Raw genomic sequence first — 21,087 nt, 5'->3', positions numbered from 1 at the left:
ACAATTGAAGATTTATAACAACGAAGTAAAATAAATGTATTTTGGGGGGTTTTCTTTTCCAGGGTCTCTGAAAACTTAAATGTCCCATCTGTTTAATACTTTTCCAACCAAACAGAACAATAATGACGAGAAACAATACATAGTGAACGGGAAAACTTGTAATGTTCCCCCCATGAGTACAGGTTTCTGATTCTGATATATTGGAGGGAAAAAAAACACAATTAATTTTTCTTTTTAATGAATTCCTACATTTCCTAAGCAAGCAAACAGAGCACAAAGGAGGAGAGAAGTCGCACCTTGTGGTCACCCCCACCAGTGGCCAGCCTAAGTCCACCAGGCTGAACATCAATGGAGAAAATTTGCATTCCCTCGTGCCTAATCCAACTGGGCTTTTCTGCAATCATCTCTTCTACTTATTCGCAGAACCTACCTAACACAACAATTCCACCTTATAAGCTCCAAATTCATACTTCGGAGCAACAAAAAATCACAACTGCCCAATGAGCAAAAGACACATTTGAGTTAATGAACCAAAAAATAAGCCAATGAGCAAAAGACACGTTTGAGTTAATGAACCAAAAAATCAGTCAATGAAAGGAAAAAGGAAAAAAAAAAAAAAAAAAACCCTTTCTTACTTCAAATCCTACTAAACATGTATGCAAATTTAGGATTTTTGAACCAAGATAAGAACTAGATAAAGTATCTCAGAAAAGAAAAAAAAAAGGGCATCTGAGCAAAAGATTATGCAAGATTCAAGGATTTGAAGCAGGAAAAACCTAGGTTAATGAAGCATAATAAGCAAAACCATAGGATTTGGGCCAAAGGGGCAATAGAGAATAAGATCAAGGGGTAACTTCTTTATGCAAATTGCAAACCAAGATGAAGTTTTTGTATCATAAAAACTATTTGTTTTAATTACAAATTAATTGCATAGAAGAAAAAAAAAAGAGAAAGACCAATTAACAAGATACCGATCTCACTCCCATACACATAGGATTCTAAACTAATTTGAACCATGTCCTGTGCATGTGTAAATATGCAGTATTTACAGACAAAAGTATTCGGTTATTGGGAAAAAATCAATATACTTCTAATGTCGAATCAGGATCAACTAGGACACAGAAATAAAGCATTGGTTCGAACTCTTCTTTGGTGTTAAGGTAATAGCTATGTACGAATAGTCATCGACTCCCGGGAAAGGGTAGAAGAATGGGACCTATTATGGGGCATACAATGGGGCAAGAAGCTCTGGGCATCCATTTGACGCAGGAGAAGCTTAAAACAAACTCAATTGTAAACAAACTTGAAACAACTTGAAGAAGCCTCAAAGAAGCTAAATTAATAACAGGGCATCCTCAGATATCAAAATCCAGCGAAAAAATCCCTATGTAGGAACGTTGAATCCAAACTCCAAACTAACAAAATGAAGAACACCATCACAGGTTGAGCATAGGAAAATTAGTATTAAAAATCCATGAAGCATTGTATACAGAATCCACAATAACCCAAAACAAAAACAGAAAATTCAAACCCGCTTGCCTAGCTTGGAACTTTGAGTCTGACCTCAAAACTAATGTAATGCAGAGTACCATTGAGCATAAATCAATCAAATTACAAAACCCATAAACCTCCGTTTACAGAATCTCAAAATCACTCCAAAAAATAAATAAATAAACAGAAATCCCCATATATAAAAAAACAAAAACAAAAACAAAAAAAACTGAGAGGATTGAAAACCCTAAAATCAAAAGATTTTAAAGAGACTGATTATTTACCTTTACGTGAATGAAGAAGCCAGAGTTGAGAGAGAATGAAGCTTGCGAGCTTGTGAGAGTGAGAAAGCAGTTAACTTGCGAGGTGAAAGCCCTCCCTTTCCGTCCGGTAGAGAAACACGGGGATAGGCTATGTCAATTTGAAAGAGTACCAAGGGTATTACCGGTATTGTGAAAAATATTTTGCAAATCAACCGTCAGATATATCCAACGGCCTCAATAGGTCCAGACGAGAGAAGGGCTTCATATACGAAGCAAAATACTCAGAACTCTGTGAGCTTCAATGTGCTGAAGCCTGAGACCATGCGTCATCAGGTTGAAGATTGAGAGCAGTACCAACCAAGTGAGTAAGCCCCTTTTGTAATACTCCAAAGAATAAAAATAGCTGCAAAACTAAAGACCAATTTCTTGATTTATTTTGTGGTTTCAAGCAGTTCTTCTTCTTCCTTCCCTTGAAATGATTAGCTCACTGTTCAGAGCAAGAAAACCCATAACCCAAATCGCCAGAATAGTTCCCATAAACCCACAAGTTTCACAGAAACTCACTCCAATCCCACCATCAATCCAATCTCACCAAAACCCATGTGCCCAACTGCCCCATAGCCAAAACCCTTCAAGGGTTTTACATAATTGTTCATTTTCAACCCAGTCCTCCAAGTTTCCAGAGTATGAGATGCCCTCTGTCACTTGGGGTGTGGTCCAAGGCCGCAAAGAGAAGCTTGTCTCAAGGGTTATAATATGTGATTATTTAAAGAGCTTGGGCATAGTTCCTGATGAGTTAGAAAGCTTAGAGCTACCCTCTACTGTTGACGTCATGAGGGAGAGAGTTGAGTTCCTTCAGAAGCTAGGATTGTCCAGCGATGACATTAATGAGTACCCCTTGATGCTCGGATGTAGTGTGAGAAAAAATATGATACCTGTGTTGGCTTACTTGGAGAAAATTGGGATTCCAAGGTCGAAACTTGGTGAGTTTGTTAAAAATTACCCGCAAGTATTACATGCTAGTGTGGTTGTTGAGCTTGTGCCGGTTGTTAAGTTCCTTCGTGGGCTTGATGTGGAGAAGCAGGATATTGGCTATGTGCTGCAGAAGTATCCTGAGCTTCTCGGGTATAAACTTGAGGGGACAATGAGTACTTCAGTGGCATATTTTGTTAGCATTGGTGTTAATCCTAGGGATATAGGTCCGATGGTCACACAGTATCCTTACTTTTTGGGAATGAGAGTTGGGACTGTGATTAAGCCATTTGTTGATCTTTTGGTTTCCTTAGGCTTGCCAAAAAAGATTTTGGCTAGGATGTTGGAGAAGCGGGCATATTTACTTGGTTATGATCTTGAGGAGACTGTTAGACCAAATGTGGACTGTTTGATTAGTTTTGGGATCCGGAGGGAAGTGCTTGCTTCGGTTGTTGCTCAGTACCCCCAAATTCTTGGGCTGCCTTTAAAGGCCAAAATGTCCTCACAGCAGTATTTCTTTAGTTTGAAGCTTAAGATTGATCCTGAAGGATTTGCACGAGTGATAGAGAAGATGCCGCAGATTGTCAGCCTTCATCAACATGTGATAATGAAGCCAGTTGAGTTCCTTCTTGGACGGGGAATACCTTCTGAGGATGTTGCCAAGATGATTGTAAAGTGTCCCCAGTTAATTGCATTGCGTGTTGAGCTCATGAAGAATAGCTTTTACTTCTTTAAGAGTGAAATGGGTAGGCCACTGAAAGAGCTTGTGGAATTTCCGGAATACTTCACTTACAGCTTGGAATCCAGGATAAAACCTAGGTACCAGAGGTTGCAAAGCAAGGAGATCAGGTGTTCTTTGAAATGGTGCCTGAACTGTAGTGACCAGAGGTTTGAGGAGAGGTTGCAAGGGGAGTATATTGAAACAGAGACTCCAGGTCCATTATTTTGTATGGGTGGAAAGTTAGAGCTGCCTGGAAATGAAATGGTGTCAGATGAGGAAGATGAGAGTGATGACGAAGTACTTTACAGGCGCACTGTTTCACTGTAATGAATTTTGTTGACATCAGTAAAACAAATTTATCTTAAAATGTTATTCACGCTCATCTGTTTCTGTGTATGTTGTTTATGTTGATTTTTTTTATGTTATACATAGCTTGATTTTCGTTTTTTTGGTCATTTATATGCATCTTATGTAGTTCTTAGGATTGCTCAATGCAATGAAAGAAAAACCTGTTTGACCACCTTATTTGGTATTTTTGTTTTAAATGATTTTAATGTTTCTCAGTCCTTTATTGCCATGATATTGGTGTGAAAAGTCCAAAAAAGAAAAGAAAAAAAATATATGAGTGGGTTACAGATCCATAAAGAAATAGTTATGGTGTTATGCAGCATAACTGGGAGAGTAAGTGGAAGTAGTTGGTTCAATCACCTGAAATGACTAGCTTTACATTTGATTGGTCAGATTCGGATATATAAAATCAACCAGTATTTTTTGCCATCCAACATACTGATTGAGACAGTGCCACTGTCTGGTGTGATGAATTTTGATCGATTTTCACTGGTTATTTAATTTACATTGCATTTTTCTGGTGTGAACAACAGGTTTGCATGCATATCTAAATTGACTAAAGTTTTTGTCCAAGTAGAGTGGGATCAAGTTTTCTGAGCTAAGCTAGTCAAGGCTGGCATATTCATTTTAATTTTTTTTTCATCCTTTTTGCACCTTGAAGTACTGTTTCAACAACATAGAATGTTAGACCTTCGGCCCAGGTAAATGTGAATCGAGACTGGCAATCTCTCTCTCTCTCTCTCTCTCTCTCTCTCTCTCTCTCTCTCTCTCTCTCTCTCTCATTTATTTGGGAAAATGCATTACTCTGCGTTCGCTGGCAGCAAAGATGTACTGTCATTACAAAGAAGCATGGAGATGTAGTGTAGAGTTCTTTTTGTCTGAGAATGCTATCTAAGTGTACATCCCAGGAATGGAGGCATTACAGATAACAGCATAAGAAGCAAGCATCTTCAGAATCAAATTTGGAGGTTTCCTTCTTTCTTTTTTTTTGCGGTTAGTATATGTTGATCTTTAGATGTGCCTTTTTTGGTATTTGAAGATTATTTGATTTGGCTTGTGTTGTGAAATACATATAATCATCAGATCATGTGAACTTATTTGTCTTTCCCTGCCTAACAAATTTTAGGTAGAGCTATAGATGTGGTTGGATATGCTCAAGAATTTGATCAATACGGTCCTCCTGGCAACATTGCCTACCTGAGCAATGCTTGTTTCCCTAATATTATGAAAACAAAAATGCTTGTGTCCTTAAGAAATGTACATATGTAAAATGAAGGCCTGTGGAGATTATCTTTCTGGTTTCTTAACAAGTTGTTTCCTTCCATCGAGTGAATTACTAACTTAATAGTTGTAATTTTTTTTTTTGAAAAGAAACTTAATAGTTGGAAATGATACAAGATCCAAAACGCTGCCTGAAGCTACACTACAGGACCAGGAAACACATATCGCAGATCTGATACAAACTGTTCACTGCCGAAATCACAGCCAAACTTTTTAGCTTTGACATGATATTTTGCAGCATTCTTATCAGTTAATAAAGTTTTGTTTCATAAAAAAAAAAATTTAAAAGTTCCCTTTATTTCTTAATTCATTCATTGTTTCATTTTTTTCAGTAGCAATAAGATTGCCTGTTGTAATTAGCTTGTTGCTCATAACTGCTTATGCTTGACTAAATGGTGAATATTAATTCGTGTATTTCTATTTGCTTCTCTCTCAGTTCGTTGCCAGTTTCTGGGATGGAATTAGCATATAGGTCTTGTTTGTGTGGCACAAAGCTTTTCCTGTAAGTCTGAATAAATAATGGGCAGCTCCATTCAGCAGGATCAGTATATTCTTCAGTTTGTTTTTCGTTTAACTGGTAGTCTCTAAATCTAACTTCATGCACATATTTGTCTGAAATGGTTGTGAGGTGTTTTCTCATGGGTCCTTCCTTATATAAGCACTCCCAAATCCATATTACACCCAGGAGACGGGGCTTTGATTCTGAAACTACTCTGCTCTGTATCCTTATCCAAGTATGCTAGGTTTGCAATTTAACCAGTTATCACATACATTGTAATTTGCAACAAATTCTGAATGTGTTCTTTGTAATTTTCCAAGTGATTTCCACTCATATCCAGACTCATATGAAAGAACTTACATCCTGAGGAAGTTGTTTTATACAACGTAGTACTGACCTGTTACAGAGGAATGTGGTGAACTTTGAAAGAGAAAGAAATTTGGAAATTCATCTGACCTGAGATGAATGTGCTTTTGGATTTGAGGGTGGTGCGAAACAATTGCACATTCTCTATTTTCCTGTTTTTGTATTGTTAACAAGGTTGATTCGACTCCTTGAAGATTTTAAGCTTTTCATTCTGATTTGTTTCAGTTCATACATAGGTGAAACTAGGAATTTTCTTCTGTCTTCTCTTATATCATTTCATGTTATGTTGCGCTTGTATGCTCTTTATTAGATCACTTGTTAAGTTTACGAACTGGCTGCTCAATGTCATTTGTACATGATGCAAATTTCTGGTTTTAGTAATATAAGTAACTTTAACAAATTTGAATATCTGTAGTTTTAGGCCTCTTTTGACAAGTTCATTTTTCGGAATTGTATTTGTATCTAGTTCTTTGGAATTTATAATTGCTTGTTTGAATACATGTACTCGTTATTTTTTCATCAGATTTTCAAATTCTTGATGATTTAAATTGATTTTGAAGGGAAAAAAAAAAATTATTCTGTAATTGAGTATACAGGTATATACAAAATTCTACTTAGGTAACCTCACTATGATGCTCACAGCTTAACATGGCAAACAGCCACAAGTATCATATGCTTAATCGAATCAAGTAAACCAACTCCATCATGTCATTGCTTATCTTTTCTGTGCAGATTAGTGATCAGCATTACCTCCAGCAAATGCTCAACCCCAAACTGCCCCAACTGCAGGGAGCCATATGCATCTGATGCTCTAATGGGTAATGGAGAATTAAGCACAACGAGTGGAGACTAATACACTTATGATTTAGAAATTTTATCGTGAATATTTTTGTGACTCCCCACTTACTTGTGAAACATGCAGGCAAAAAAGTGCTTAAAGATATCAGAGTTGGCGTGCGCTGTGTGCTCTACAAAAACAATTTATCAATGGCGTGAGCTGCAGATATATGTGGAATCAAAACAGGGTAAAGCAAATAGAACAAAGGATAGTGAAGAGGCTTGCCAACTTTATCATCAACTATTAGTAGGAGTGACTAGGTTTATACATGATCTGATCATATATGCTTTGCATTATTGGACGCAGGAGGCTATCAACAGGAATATGCGCATTCGCAAGTCTTCCAGTCGAAACATGTTGCGTTGTAAAGCTGCCAATATTTGGAATGACACAGTACCTTGCAGTCGTTGGGGTTGCAAGATTTTTCTGGTCCTATGCTCATATCAAGCTTGTCATAGCACGTTACCTCTCTACAACTCACTCCACCTGCAACGTTAAGTAGTCGCATTTATGTATAATTTTTCATATAATTTCTACACAGAGAGAGAGAGAGAGAGAGAGAGAGAGAGAGAGAGAGAGTCTACCTGCTGAGATGGCAAAGAAAAGCACAAGCATGAAAGAGAGAGCAATGGCTTTCTTCATATTGTGAACAAAGGTCTTACAGAAACTTGGAATGAGATTCGATTCTGGTGCTGGTGCTGGTACTGTGCATAATTGACTACATGATCTACTTATTTATTGGTGAAGGGTTGGCCTTATCAAATAGCTTTTTGAATGAGTTTGGATTGAGAAAAATCAGACGCAGAGACCAATTTTAGATTGGGGTCAACTAATTAGGTTGATAGAAGAATCCATCATTAATTGTGTGTGTGTGTATACAGCCAAAACAGCCTCTGCTCAACTAAGTGCCTTGACTCGCAAGGAATGTCTCAAATCGATCCTATGCCTGACTCATTCTAAATAAGCCCCTAGCTGGCAAGTGATCCTGTGGGCATGGTAGCATTTTCATTTTTGTCAACACAGATACAATATCGATACGCAAAATAACATGGCTACAAATTAATTTTGTTTACTGCAAATTTAGCACTCAAAGTACGGATGAACTGAAATTCAGAATTCCTCCAACTATTAACTCAACTCCTTTTTCACCGCATTACGTGCCTATTAATTAACGGAATTGACCAATTGAATTTGATTTGCTGACGACACGAAGTGTGATGACAAAATTGGGAAAAATGTAATCTCTAAAATCAATATAACTCTTGCTAAAGAGTAGAATTTTCCTCTCTAAAGAAAAAGAACAACATTTTCCAATTTAAGCTTATTGTTCTAATTAATGTTGACAAATCAAGCCCCTGTTTTCCATTTTGGCAATTTCGTGTCAGATTCCTTATTCAACAGACGTATGTATATATATATATATATAACATATTTACAAGTAGAAAGCAAACGTTTTTGAGGTTTGATAAAAGAGAAGGCTCTCATTCTGTTTTCACCTTTTTTTTCTACAGCAATTCCAAATTTTACTCCATTCTCTCTCTCTCTCTCTCTCTCGCGTGCAACACAGATGGATATTAAATCATTCATAAACATTTCCAAACACAATTCTTTATAACAATGAACATACTGATATTAAATCATTCACACTTGTATCTTCCTAAATCCAAATCCTGAGCATAGCATTTGTGGGAGCGATTTTCGTCCCACTAGAATATTCGCCTAAGATTCCTCTGTCTTCTCCGCTTCTCTTTCTCCCTGCAAAACAGATCGGAGTAAAAGGACCACACACGGGGGGTGTTGGCCAAAGGCCTTCTTATGCCTAAGTTAGGTTGGGTGTTTCAAGGAAAACTGAGTGGCCGGAGCCTTGTGTGAGAGAGAGAAAGAAAATGGCGGAGAAGGGTTTGTGAGGGATAACTTATGCAAAGTTTGAGTAGGAATTCAAACGTACCTCAATCCTTGTGCGTAGCCAAGTATTTATAAGGGGCCTCGGCTAGGTTGGTGGGGGTTGGTGCAGTTGGTGAGGTTGGTGAGGTTGGTGTATTTAGGGATTAGGGATTTAACCAAATCCCTAATTAAGGCGATGATCAAATACATCCAATTTGAATTAGGTAACCTCCCAATTAATTCAAGTAACTCCCAATTAGGTTAGGTAATTCCCAATTAGGTCAAATAATCCCCAAATTGATTGGCTTAATTATTTAACCTAGGGTGAGATAATTTGCTTCCACAAATGCCCCACAGCTTCTGCATGGCACGTGGTGCATGGAGGAGGTGTGGATTAATTGTTGGGCTGTCCACCTGCAACTTGGCTTCTTTCTGTGACTTGGGCTCTTGAATGGAGGAGGCTTTTGACTTGCCAATTGGTCCAGCTAGCATTTTGATTGCGCATACTTTGGAGATTCATAAGTGTCAGGGTCTCCCTTAAGAGACTTCGGGTGTGTTCTGCATATTCCGTATGATGTATTTCCTCAGGTTGCAGCATGTTTGGCCTATGTTCGTAGACATGTCGATGAGAGCGGCGTGGCCCGTTTGGCCTAGTCTAGAGACGTGTCGATGATGGTGGCCTGTTTGGCCTACGTCCGAAGATGTGTCGATCAGAGTTTCCTGTTTAGCCTATGTCCAAAGACGTGTTAATGGTAGTGGCCCGTTTGGCCCACGTCCGGAGACGTGTCGATGATGGTGGCCTGTTTGGCCTACGTCTGGAGACGTGTTGATGGTAGTGGCCTTTTTGGCCTACGTCCGGAGAACGGGCCTACGTCCGAAGACGTGTCGATGATAGTGGCCCGTTTGGCCTACATCCGGAGATGTGTCGATGAGTGTGACCCGTTTGGCCTACGTCCAAAGACGTGTCGATGAGTGTGTCCCGTTTGGCCTATGTTCGGAGACGTGTGGATGAGTGTGGCCCGTTTGGCCTACGTCCAAAGACGTGTCAATGATAGTGGCCCATTTGGCCTACATCCGGAGACGTGTTGATGAGAGTGGTGTGGCCCGTTTCGCCTACGTCCAGAGACATGTCGATGAGTATGACTCATTTGGCCTACGTCCAGAGATGTGTCGATGAGTATGACTCGTTTGGCCTACGTCCGGAGACGTGTCGATGGTATTGGCCTGTTTGGCCTATGTCCGGAGACGTGTCGATGAGTGTGACCCGTTTGGCCTACGTCTGAAGATGCGTCGATGATACTGGCCCGTTTGGCCTACGTCCGGAAACATGTGGATGAGTGTGGCCCGTTTGGCCTACTTCTAAAGACGTGTCAATGATACTGGCCCGTTTGGCCTACGTCCGGAGACATGTCGATGAGTGTGACCTGTTTGGCCTACGTCTGAAGACGTGTCGATGATAGTGGCCCGTTTGGCCTACATCTATAGACGTCTAAATGAGTGTGGCCCGTTTGACCTACGTCCGAAGACGTGTCAATAATAGTGGCCCGTTTGGCCTACGTCCGGAGACCTATCGATGAGAGTGGCTCGTTTGGCCTACGTCCGAAAACATGTCGATGGTAGTGGCCCGTTTGACCTACGTCCGGAGACATGTCGATGAGAGTGTCTCATTTGGCATACGTCCGAAGACATGTCGATGGTAGTGCCCTTCATAAAATTCGCAATATTTACCGGTATCCTTCTTGGCTGGGTTTTCCTTCAAAGGCGATGGTTTCTTCAACCAAGGCATGTTCTTTACTTGGGCCAAGATCTGGTGTATTGGGATAGTGAACCTGGTATGGTTCTCAACTGCTGGAGCATCTCTCTTAGGCTGTAACTTGCGCTTGCCTCCATCATTGTCGTTTATCCTGCCGTTCCTTTGGCTTGCATACTCAACCGGTTGATCGGCTTGCTCGGCAACCTTCTTTGCGGCGATTTGGTCATTTCCCAAAGTACGTAGCGATTTGATGTCGCAAAGACTTCTACTGGTGTTTGGCGGGAAGAGATGGTCAACTCCCGGTATAGCTCATGCTCGGTTGGCAAGCCTTTCTTGAAAGCTGAGGATGCAACTTGGTCATTGCATCCTATGATGTTCACCTTCTCATACTTAAACCTTCTAAGGTAGTCTCGAAGAGACTCGTCTGGCTTCTTGCGTAGGTTGAACATGTGGTTTGCATGCTTTCTGACCATCTTGTAGGAGGTGTACTCCTTTGTGAATATGAGGGCTAACTCCTTGAAGTTGCCTATCGACGGGACGGTAGAGTGTGGAACTAGTCTTGAGCTTCTCATCGCAGAGTTATCGCTAACACTTTGCACATCAGGGCGTCGTCTGCCTTGTACAGGATCATGGTGCTTTTGAAGTGCCTCAAATGGCTCTCAGGGTCAGAGTCCCCCTTGAATGGAGTGATGGATGGCGTTGTGAACTGCTTCGGCGGCGGAGCTTGTTCCACCTCGTCGGTAAAGGGCGAGCAGTCGACTCGATCAATTTCCTTACACAGGGCCTCCAACGTGCTTCCTTTAAGTTGGAGACTTTGGAGTCGGTCATTTACTAGCTTCTCGGCATCTTCTTCCCACAGGACTGGTGGCTCAAGTCGATGTCCTGAGTGCCTCGAGCCCGACTGGCTAACTTCTTCCTCAGCTCCCAAGGGTCGATCCCCTTGGTTGCCCTGCCTGCTAGGCAGATGAGAAGGTTGAGCTTGTGAGGATTCATCTACAGCTTGTCGTCGCGTGTTGGTCCTCGAGCAGGCTAGTGGGCGTCGATCGTTGCGCTCGTCAAGCGATTGCTCAAGAACTCGAGCTCCTTGTGGGTCCAAGTGAACGTGGACATTAGACTGTGGGCCTAGCCTCTTGAGCACATTGGTCCTTGGACCTAACCTCGAACGGCTCAGAGTACTGCTCGTAGCTGTCTACGTCTCATCTGCACGATCTCGTTCTCTCCCCTGCCTATTTTCCCCTATCTGACCAGCCTGGGACCTCTCGACCTGCTCGTGCATCCTCCTCTCCTCGTCATGGGGTCCAAGGTTAGGGCCTTGATTCAAGTTGATCTGCTTGAGTAGCCGGCCAATCAGGTTGTTTTGATTGTCGACCCTTTGTGCGAGTTGATCAACCTGTGAGTTAAGGTCCACCTGACTGTGCGGGTCAACTAGAGTGGTGTGCATCGGGCCCAACGACATATAGGGTAGGACTCCATTAGATGCGTACACAGGTGCATACGTCAAGTGTGGTTGTAGAGGAGGGAGAGAATGGATATGCTCCAAGACTGGGACGACGTCGAAGTAGCCTGGGGCTGTGCAACAGTTCCGGTAGCTGAGTGGTGTGGCTGCTGCTGTTCTCCGACGACAAGATAGTGAGGCAGGGTAGCTCCTGTAGGATGGCGCGGTAGAGCAGCTCCGACAATCGGCGCTTGGGACTGCAAGGCTATAGAGATCACGGGCTCATAGCGGCTGTTCTGCAATTACAGCAGCTGTCTGCGGCGGCTGTTCTACAATTCCAGCAGCTGAAGGTGGGTGCAAAGCACTAGGAGACTGCTGCAAGGTGTTGGTAGCCACGATTCTGTGCGGTTGCATTGAGGTTTCCACCACGAAACCATGAGTCTAGCCCGCCGTGGTGGTATTACTCTTCGTATGTCTTGTATCAACCATGGTTGTTTGAAAAATAGGTGTGAAATATGGATTTGGAGCATGCTTTGAGTATTATCTCGCATTCTCAATGAAAGCACCAATTTGTGGGAGCAATTTTCATCACATTAGAATATTCGCCTAAGATTCCTCCATCTTCTCTGGTTCTTTTTCTCCTTGCAAAACAGATCGGAGTAAAAGGACCACACCCGGGAGGTGTTGGCCAAAGGCCCTCTGATGCCTAAGTTAGGTTGGGTGTTTCAAGAAAAACCGGGTGGCCGGAGCCGTGTGTGGTGGCCAGAGCCTTGTGTGTGAGAGAGAAAGAAAATGGCAGAGAATGGTTTGTGAGGGATAACTTATGTAGAGTTTGAGTAGGAATTCAGACGTACCTCAATCCTTGTGTGTAGCCAAGTATTTATAGGGGGCCTCGGCGAGGTTGGTGGGGTTGGTGTAGTTAGCGAGGTTGGTATAGTTGGTGAGGTTGGTGTATTTAGGGATTAGGGATTTAACCAAATCCCTAATTAAGGCAATGATCAAATACATCCAACTTGAATTAGGTAACCTCCCAATTAATTCAAGTAACTCCCAATTAGGTTAGGTAATTTTCAATTAAGTCAAATAATCCCCAAATTGATTGGCTTAATTATTTGACTTAGGATGAGATAATTTGCTTCCACAGCATTCTTTTTAAAATAAGTTCTACCAAACAATTTTTTTTTTTAAAAAAAATTGTTTTGTTAGTAGCCTTTCTGCAACATTGGACAAGTTACCATTGAAATTTGAAATCATAAATCCTGCGACGAGGTAAAGCAAGCAAAGCATAAAGATCGCAATCGCAATTTCGATCATAAAGCCCGGCTTAGATTATGTAATTCATTTACCAATTACCGATTATGATTATGTTTAAGTATTATAGAAACAATTTTAAGCATTCGAATAGAATATTTACTCTTTTTGGAGTGGAAGGTGAAAGTCGACAAGAACTTCTCTTGGTCGTGTGAAAAACCCCAGTGGTGATTCAAATTTGGTTATGGCAGCTTAAAGCTTAACCAGGCTGGACTCAGGGTTTCGACATTTTTCATAACCAAGTTTAGGGTTTAGGGTTTAGAGTTACATGCAAAACAACTTGTAACAATTTATAGAATGCAAAACCAGGAGATGCTTGTTTCGGTGGGGAAAATGTTCTCTTCCTGCGCCAAGTACTAGTACCTCCAAGCAATCAAGCAAGAGACTCACCGACTGCCAGCAATCAGTGAGAGGCCACCTGCTACCAAGGGTGGAGTTGTCGAGGTAGGGGGCTGGTTGGAGTTGCTGGGTATTTTTCTTTTTTGAAATTATTTTCATTTTGGGGTAAGATGTGAACTTCCACGGAACAAAGTGTTAACAAACAGAGAACAGTAATGTTGAAAATTTTATCAGGAAAGCTTACGTATTGGAATTCATCTCAGATTCTTTGAACACAAGTACTACATAACTCTAGGACCATATTTGTTACAAATATATGAAGTAGGCTATCTTTGCTTACTTATATTCTGCAATCTCAAAAACTCGGGCAGTTCCATCAGTAGATACTGAAACAAGAAACTCTTGGTTGGCAGAAACAGAGAGAGACTGAATAGATTCACTGTGCCCATTGAAGATTCTTACACAATCACCCGAGAGACTATCCCACAGTCGAACCTTCCCATCCCCGCAACCCGTTGCTAGGTACCTCGATCCACCAAGCCATGTCAAGCATGTCACTCCATCCTGGGCACAAGATTGATTTGTTCCATTAGACAGTTGCAGAGATTTAAAATCCTCAAGTATGATCAGCCAACACTAACACTGGCTAGAAGCAAACAGGCTGGTAACTAGTTAAAATATTGCAAAAACAAGGATTTATTATATACAAGAAGAAACTCCAACAGACCTCATGATCACATGTGGAGCGGGCCAACGAATGCTGCAAATCCCAGATGATTAGCTTGTTATCCATACTTCCTATTGCAGCCCACGGGAAGCTGCCATACACAATTTAACAAATGAGTAAAGTGGAAGTATACTACATGAAATAAAGCCGGATTGATTGCAAAGATACCAAGATGGAGTTTCCTTGCGCATGCTTCTTTAGGAGGAAGACAAAACAATGACGGTGAGACAGGCAACAAGGAATAACTTTTTACCACTCCAAATTGCAGAATTCTTGCATTATCTCATAATTTTATCTCATCCCATCCCCTATTAATAAGTGATTAATGAATAAACATGCATAAAATGATGTCTAAACCTGGCAGTTATAGGAAGAATCACTCAAATTAATCACATGTGGCGATAAACAGTCATGGTCAAAGGGATTAGGGACACCAGGTTCCTTTTTGGTTATAATTAGGCACATTGATTTCACAAACAAAAAATGATCATTATTTAAATGAAAAAGGTTGTCTAGAATGGGGTCATGATCAAAGGAGCCTGACAGGCTTTCGAGTTTAAATAAACGAAATGCATGACAACAACAGTTCATGAGAGAGAGAGAGAGAGAGAGAGAGAGAGAGAGAGAGAGAGACTTGAAAGTACCTTGGGGCAAGCTCGATACATTCGACAGAATCTGAATGTGAAGGCAGGGAACTAACAACCTGATAATAGGAAAAAACAATTATACTACAAGCCTGATAATTTTAGATGTGAAACCAACCAGGGAACTAAACAACTAACCAATGATACCCTTCCCGTTGTATTGAATGTAACAAAAGCACATCATACCTTTCCAGTTACTATGTTGACAACATGGATAGAACCATCTTCACAACCAGTAACAGCTAGAGTTGAATCAGAGCTTATTGCCAAACATGTCAATCCTGCAGTATGGTATGGGTGACCTAGAAGACAAAACGAGTCAAAATTGCAAAGCAAAGACCAAAAAAAAATTACCATAATCTGTTTCAAGTTTCTTTTGAAAATAGACAGAACTGCTCGATTTCAGAGACAACAGTTCAGTCTTTCACTTCCTGTTAATAGACCAACTTTGACTAAGATAAGAACGGTACAAATAGGTGCTAGCACCATGATAGGAGAACGTACTTTTGATAAATTATGATAATCAACTGATACAACTAGAAGATGAAAACATAGAATTTTTTTTATGAAAAAAAAAAATCATCATCATAAATAATCAAATTCAGCAAAAGGGTGGAATCCTTCCACCCATGTATCAGTATCGACACCTAATCAAAAATGAAATTTCAGTCGATCTATTGGGTATATACGCCAAAATTTCAGTGTCCGACTATTGTGGAACCTAATGTCTATTTCTTCTCTGCTGTCATATATACGGTTTTCGTACTGTAAGCTTCTTAATGAAGGTTATGTTACACCATCAATGGGTCAAAGGTGAAATAAGCAAAGAGATCAAGCATCTTCACACCATCCTAATGGTTTTAAAAAGTTAAACAATACTACTAGCCCCAAATAATCGGCGATATAAATCATACAATGATTTGGATTTAAGGTTATACTACCTTTTCTATATTGCTTTTTGCTCCAAAACTTCAACTAACTTGGAAGATGAACATAGGAAATTTATATGACAATTTGAACAGATACCTTGTACCACATGAATGTTTTCGCCACTTTTTGGATTCCATATTCTCAAAGTTGCATCAGCAGAACCAGTGCATATTGTTTTACCTTAAGAAACCAGCAAAAGACATGAGAAAATTAAATCAATAGTGGTATTAAAAAAACAACAAAATACTTTTCAAATCAGTTTAAATAAATGAAATGCATAATAACAACAGTTTACAAAAAAAGAGAGGGAGGATGAGAGAGAGACAGACAGAAGCACCAAGATGAAGAAAGTTACCATCGGGGGTAAAATCACCACAACTCACGCTACCACCATGGCCTGAAAACGAATTAAGATAGGAACCTTTGTCAGCATTCCACATCCAAACAATAGAGTCCTCTGTACCAGCCAGGACCAGATGCCCCCTAGGATGCCACCTGACCCACTGAGAAGTCACATAATCCAAATTAAATCCTTGATAAATTACAGTAGAATGGCAGTAAAAATACAGCTTAAAAGTTTTACCTCAATGCCCCCCCCAGGACCTTCAAGAGTGCATTTCAGATTTTGTGATGTGATATCCCAAATTTGAATAATTCCATCCAAGCTTCCGGATGCAAGCAATTGTCCATCAGTACTAAATGCTAAACTAGAAACAGAATCCTTATGACCTGCAGAGTAGTGTTCAAGAAGTTGAATTGGAGAAAAGTGAACATTAAATCTAATAAATCCGTAGTTCACTAATTTTGGAGCTAGGGATCTAAGATAAAATTGGGTTCAGACAAAAGCACTAAAGTGAATAATTATGGACAACAAAGTACGTAAAGTATGTAGCTGTTCTCTTATCACCAACCTTGGAGCTCAAACGCCCAATCTCCTTGTCCAATTTTCCAAAGAAACCCTCTGTCATCTCCACCCCCAGTTGCAACTAATGTAGGATCTGTTGGGCTGCAGACAACCGTGTAAAGCTCACCTGTTCCAGAAAGGGAAAGAAAAATAGTTGAAACCCCAAATTTTTAAGTAATACAAGTCATGGCATAGGCCTAGCTCAGCAGAAAAGCATCAAACTGAAGCCGAAGCTATTTTGCACTCCAATTCTATAATACAATCAAAGATAATCAGTGTATGTGCATATGACAGATAAAGTAACAATAAAAGGTCATATAGATTTCATTTCCTAACCTAAATACAAGCAAGCAACTGTCAAGAACTCCATTGAGAGACATACCAATCTACAGTTTCAAATCAATGGGGCTCGAGAGTGAAATAAAAGTTAAGATTCTGGAAAGTCGCTTCAGTATAAGATTCTGGAAATCCCTCTAACATAGTAAGTTTGTAATAACACAAGAACAAAGAATATTTCCTCTAACGCTCTAGCTATTTTGCATCTAGCGTTATGGCGCCAACATATAATACAATAGGCACAAATGTACAGGAGATGTTTATTTTCCAAAGGTAAAATTGCTATTTAAAGAATGTATAAGGTACCGCCACCATATGCATATAGTGCTTGAAGTAACAATTTGAATTTTGGAAATAACAAATTTCCAAATGTAATTTTCAATTTGAACAACTCGTAGCAAAGCTTATTGACGATTAAGAATACATAATATGCGGGTAACAAGTGAAATGCATAAATAATAAATAAATAAAATTAAAAAAGCAAGGGAATCACTTACCAGTATGACCAGTGAATATGTGCATGGAGTCATCAGGCTCATCTGAAACCACCATAAAGCATAATACCATACCAATCAATCGAATTAATTCAAGGGGAAGGGAAAACAAAACCCATATCATAAATAATGAAAGAAGTTTCAAAGTGATGGGTTCTAGTGAAGTAGCATACCAATAATTTCATCATCTGCATCAGGAAGATCTGCAGTCCACACCAAATGACCAAGAAATTAATAAAACTTCCATATATTATATGCATAATAGAGAGAGAGAGAGAGAGAGAGAGAGAGAGAGAGAGTCGACTAAGGACCTTCATCATCAACATCGACTTCGCCAATAATGTCAGCTTCATCAAGATAAACCTCGCCCTGGTCATCTTCTTCTTCTTCATGAAAATCCTGAACTGGATTGGTCATTTTCTTTCTCTTGTGGTCTCTAATACACAGAGAGGTTTAATGAGGGTTGAGTTCCTTCGAAAAGTAGCCACTGAAGTATTTTTTAAATCTAACCCAGTAAAACTATATGTATCATTCTTTCTTTCTTTTTCTAAATTTCCAGCAGGTAATAGTAAGCTTCTTACCGTTCAAAGTCCTGGCGCTGTTCTTAGTTCCCTGTCCTCTACAAGGGGCTTTGACGTAGCAGCAGGAGGGGGAGGAGAAGGAGAAAGGGATTGGGTGCGGGCGGGTGTCAAGGAGTTTTGGTGGGAGCCAGTGGCGGACGCACGTTGGGACAAGAGGGGTCACACGACCCCTTGGAATGCCGGAAATCTAGCCGTGGACTCCACCAGCGACCCCTTGGCCGTTATCTGAGCGACCCCTTGTGTGCAAGGTGCTCGATGAAAGTCCCCTGTGGGCTTGCCTTGCGCTGCTCTCTAAACTTTTTCCAGACGCAGCTGCTCGGATCTGGCAGCACTAGGCCTGGGCACGGTTTGGGTCGGGTCAAATTTTGACTGACCAGTGGGCTAAACCGACCAATACTGCAGTTCTCGGGTTGGATCGGGTCAAAAATGAAACCCGAAGTTGGGCCGACCCGAACATACAAGGTTCGGTTCTGGTTTTTTGGTCGGTTCTGGGTTGAGCCCAAAATCAATTTTTTTTTCTTTCCAAAAGCCCAATATTGTTGAATTTTCAAAAGCCCAATATTGTTTATTTTTTTAACAATACCAGTTTTTCAAGCAGCCCATCAATTAAAGGTTTTCCTTGCCCAAATTATGTAAATTCAACTATAACCTGTTTTTTTTTTAAAAAAAAAGTATCTAAACTATCAAATTAAATTTCACAATCATCATAAAACTACGAAATTAAATTTTAAAACCCATGACCAAAAAAAAAAAAAAGGTAAAGCACCAAATATATTCACTTGTATCAGTTAAGGGAGCTGCAAACAAAACATGTTTTGCAACTCCCATGGCTTCTCCATCATCATTGTTCCAATTCGACAAAGTGTCAAACCTGCATCCTGATCAAATATCACAACTATAGAATATCAGAGCAGGAAATGATTAGTTCAGCACAAAATGACAGAATCTAAACCTTTGAAAAACAAATATAGACCAGTCATTCAATCAATAAATAATTATTCAATAAAAAAACTAATTAACCCAAATATTAGCATTCATTCATCAATAAGATACTAACACAAACATGCTACATAAGGAAAAAAGGGAGAAAACAAATAAAAGAATGAATGCATTTAATCAACAACAAGTTAAGTAGATTCATGCCAAAAATACAGATTCAAGACAACTCAATTAAATAAATTGAAACAGATTCAAGGCTAACAATCGAACCTAAAATACACAGATAAAAAAATCAGAAATTAAATCTGAAAACAATAAAGAAAGCATCCAAACATAAACAAAACTAAATTCCATGTATGTCTACGTCTAGGAAAATGTAGTAATAGAGTGCAGAAGGGCAAAGCTAAGCCTGAATTTCATCTTTCAAATTGATGAAAACCACATTGCTAATTTATTCATAAATTTTATCACATCGAAATCAATTATATTAATACGATACCTCAGTCCAAAGACACAATTCGAGGCAATTCGGACCACTGTGATCATGTTACAAAGAACAAATTAGATAATTCACAACACTGAGTACAGAAAAATTGAACAGAGTATACAATGAAATCATTGACATGAAAATGTCATAGTATAAGAGTGCTTACCAGAAAGCTGCAACGCAACAATCTGCAGAACAAACAGAACACAGGAAGATTAAAATTGAAGGTCAGATCATATTCACATAAAGAAAGAAAATACCAAAAATCCATACATCTAAAGTAAAGCCATGTGGAGCTGATGATTTAAAAATATATAATTCTAATTCTCCCATTCCTTTTAAGCCACACACAGAGATTGAGATAGAAATATTTATACCTTCAATTTTGCCTATTAATCCAAACCCACAGAGACTAAGCACAACAACTGCAAAATTAAGAAAAAATTGCGTTAATTTCAACAGAATACCAAAATTTCGAAACCCTAATAATCTACTAAATTAGGGAAAATGAAAACAACTAAGAATCCAAACCAAATACATACAAATTACCTTAGAATGAACCAGAGCCCTCCAAAATTTACAAGGATTCGCTCCAAAAACCAATGATATTGGATTGATGTTTGGTTAGGTTTGGAGAAAGAGAATGAGTCTCGCGTCTCTAAGAGACTTAAAGATGTGACTAAGAGAGAGAGAGAGAGAGAGAGAGAGAGAGAGCGAGCGCGATAGAGACGAGTTGACAGAGAGACAGAGAGACAGAGAGAGCGCGCGATAGAGATGGCGGCCGATGAGGTAGGGTTAGTCTCAGATCGGGAGAGAAATAGTGTAGGGTTTCGTGAGTGGAGAAGAGAATAGGGGGGAGAGAGAGAGAGACGGGGTGGGTACGGTGATGGGTTTGTTTGTTTTTAATTTTAATTTTGTATATATATATTTTATTAATATAAAAATATTTTTAGATTAAATTTTTTGATAAAAAAGTGTAAATTAAAAAAGACAAAAATTTAGGTTGTAAAGTTGGTTTTTTTTTTTTTTAAAGTAGAAAAAGAATGAAGACAAAAATAAACAGTTTCATATTCATGTCTTTTTTGGTCATTATACACACTAAAAGCACTTTTGATAAAAATTTACCAAACACTTTGACTACTCACAGCAGTTTTTCAAATACAGTTTACCAAACGCCTAGCTGTTTTTTTTCACAGCTGATTATTATCGCAGCAAAGCAGAAGCAGTTTTTTTTAAAAGCACAGCAATACCAAACTAGCCCTGAGAGGGTTAGTGAAAAAATAATAAATTAAAACTTTAGAGAGGTTCTGATATAGTGCAAGCAAACCCACCCAAAGTTCTTATTTAAGCCAATGAGACAACGCCATGTGTCAAATGTTTATATAATTAAATAATGGTCGGTTCGGGTCAGGTCCAACGGTTTAAAAAATTTTGGACCCGAAGCCTGAATCGAAGTCAACGGTTCGGTTCAGGTCCAGCGTTGACTTTTTCGGTTTGGTAAAAAAATCTTATTTTTCGGTTTGGTTTGGTTTGGTTCGGTCGGT

At 39.6% G+C, this 21,087-nt stretch overlaps 2 protein-coding genes and 1 long non-coding RNA gene across 7 annotated transcripts in view; 2 read left to right on the top strand and 1 right to left on the bottom strand.

Moving 5' to 3' along the window:
- Positions 1-4,051, top strand: part of LOC18767569 (transcription termination factor MTERF4, chloroplastic) — a 21,486-nt gene extending 17,435 nt beyond the window's left edge. The window contains exon 2 of one of the 2 annotated variants that reach the window (XM_020570194.1): positions 2,418-4,051. In XM_020570194.1, coding sequence (XP_020425783.1) covers positions 2,418-3,774 — 1,357 coding nt within the window. In that variant the 3' untranslated portion in view covers positions 3,775-4,051. Of the gene's footprint in view, positions 1-2,024 lie in introns of those variants that run through there. The other variant, XM_007200976.2, reaches the window with a different exon arrangement.
- LOC109950622 lies at positions 4,798-7,872 on the top strand. The gene is made up of 4 exons (XR_002272876.1): positions 4,798-6,115; positions 6,674-6,759; positions 6,864-6,966; positions 7,086-7,872. It is a non-coding gene; the product is annotated as an uncharacterized LOC109950622 (long non-coding RNA).
- On the bottom strand, positions 13,709-20,413 carry LOC18766767 (angio-associated migratory cell protein). Of its 4 annotated transcripts, XM_020569642.1 has the most exons (16): positions 20,093-20,413; positions 19,921-19,968; positions 19,710-19,731; positions 19,556-19,592; positions 18,118-18,995; positions 17,848-17,972; positions 17,710-17,739; positions 17,540-17,581; positions 16,714-16,833; positions 16,386-16,531; positions 16,158-16,305; positions 15,899-15,982; positions 15,059-15,174; positions 14,873-14,931; positions 14,229-14,319; positions 13,709-14,065 (listed from the first exon to the last, which is right to left on the bottom strand). In XM_020569642.1, the coding sequence occupies exons 6-16, from the start codon at positions 17,951-17,953 to the stop codon at positions 13,838-13,840; spliced, it is 1,170 nt and encodes a 389-aa protein (XP_020425231.1). In that variant the 5' UTR covers positions 17,954-17,972; positions 18,118-18,995; positions 19,556-19,592; positions 19,710-19,731; positions 19,921-19,968; positions 20,093-20,413; the 3' UTR covers positions 13,709-13,837. The 4 variants fall into 4 exon arrangements, with proteins under 4 accessions (XP_020425231.1, XP_020425232.1, XP_020425233.1 ...); XM_020569643.1 differs by lacking the exon at positions 19,556-19,592; XM_020569644.1 differs by lacking the exon at positions 19,921-19,968.

This window comes from Prunus persica, chromosome G8 (assembly GCF_000346465.2).
Source record: "Prunus persica cultivar Lovell chromosome G8, Prunus_persica_NCBIv2, whole genome shotgun sequence".
Taxonomy (NCBI): domain Eukaryota; kingdom Viridiplantae; phylum Streptophyta; class Magnoliopsida; order Rosales; family Rosaceae; genus Prunus; species Prunus persica.
The sequence above is the reverse complement of the archived record's forward strand: the minus strand, read 5'-3'. Positions and strand labels throughout refer to the sequence as shown.

Excerpts from the sequence above, each read along its gene's own strand:
- LOC18766767 (XM_020569642.1), bottom strand. The coding sequence starts at position 17,953 with ATGACCAATCCAGTTCAGGATTTTCATGAAGAAGAAGAAGATGACCAG. Across the intron at positions 17,582-17,709 it reads TGCAGATGATGAAATTATTG|ATGAGCCTGATGACTCCATG; the intron begins GTATGCTACTTC and ends TGGTGGTTTCAG. Across the intron at positions 15,983-16,157 it reads TGGTGATTTTACCCCCGATG|GTAAAACAATATGCACTGGT; the intron begins GTAACTTTCTTC and ends TGGTTTCTTAAG.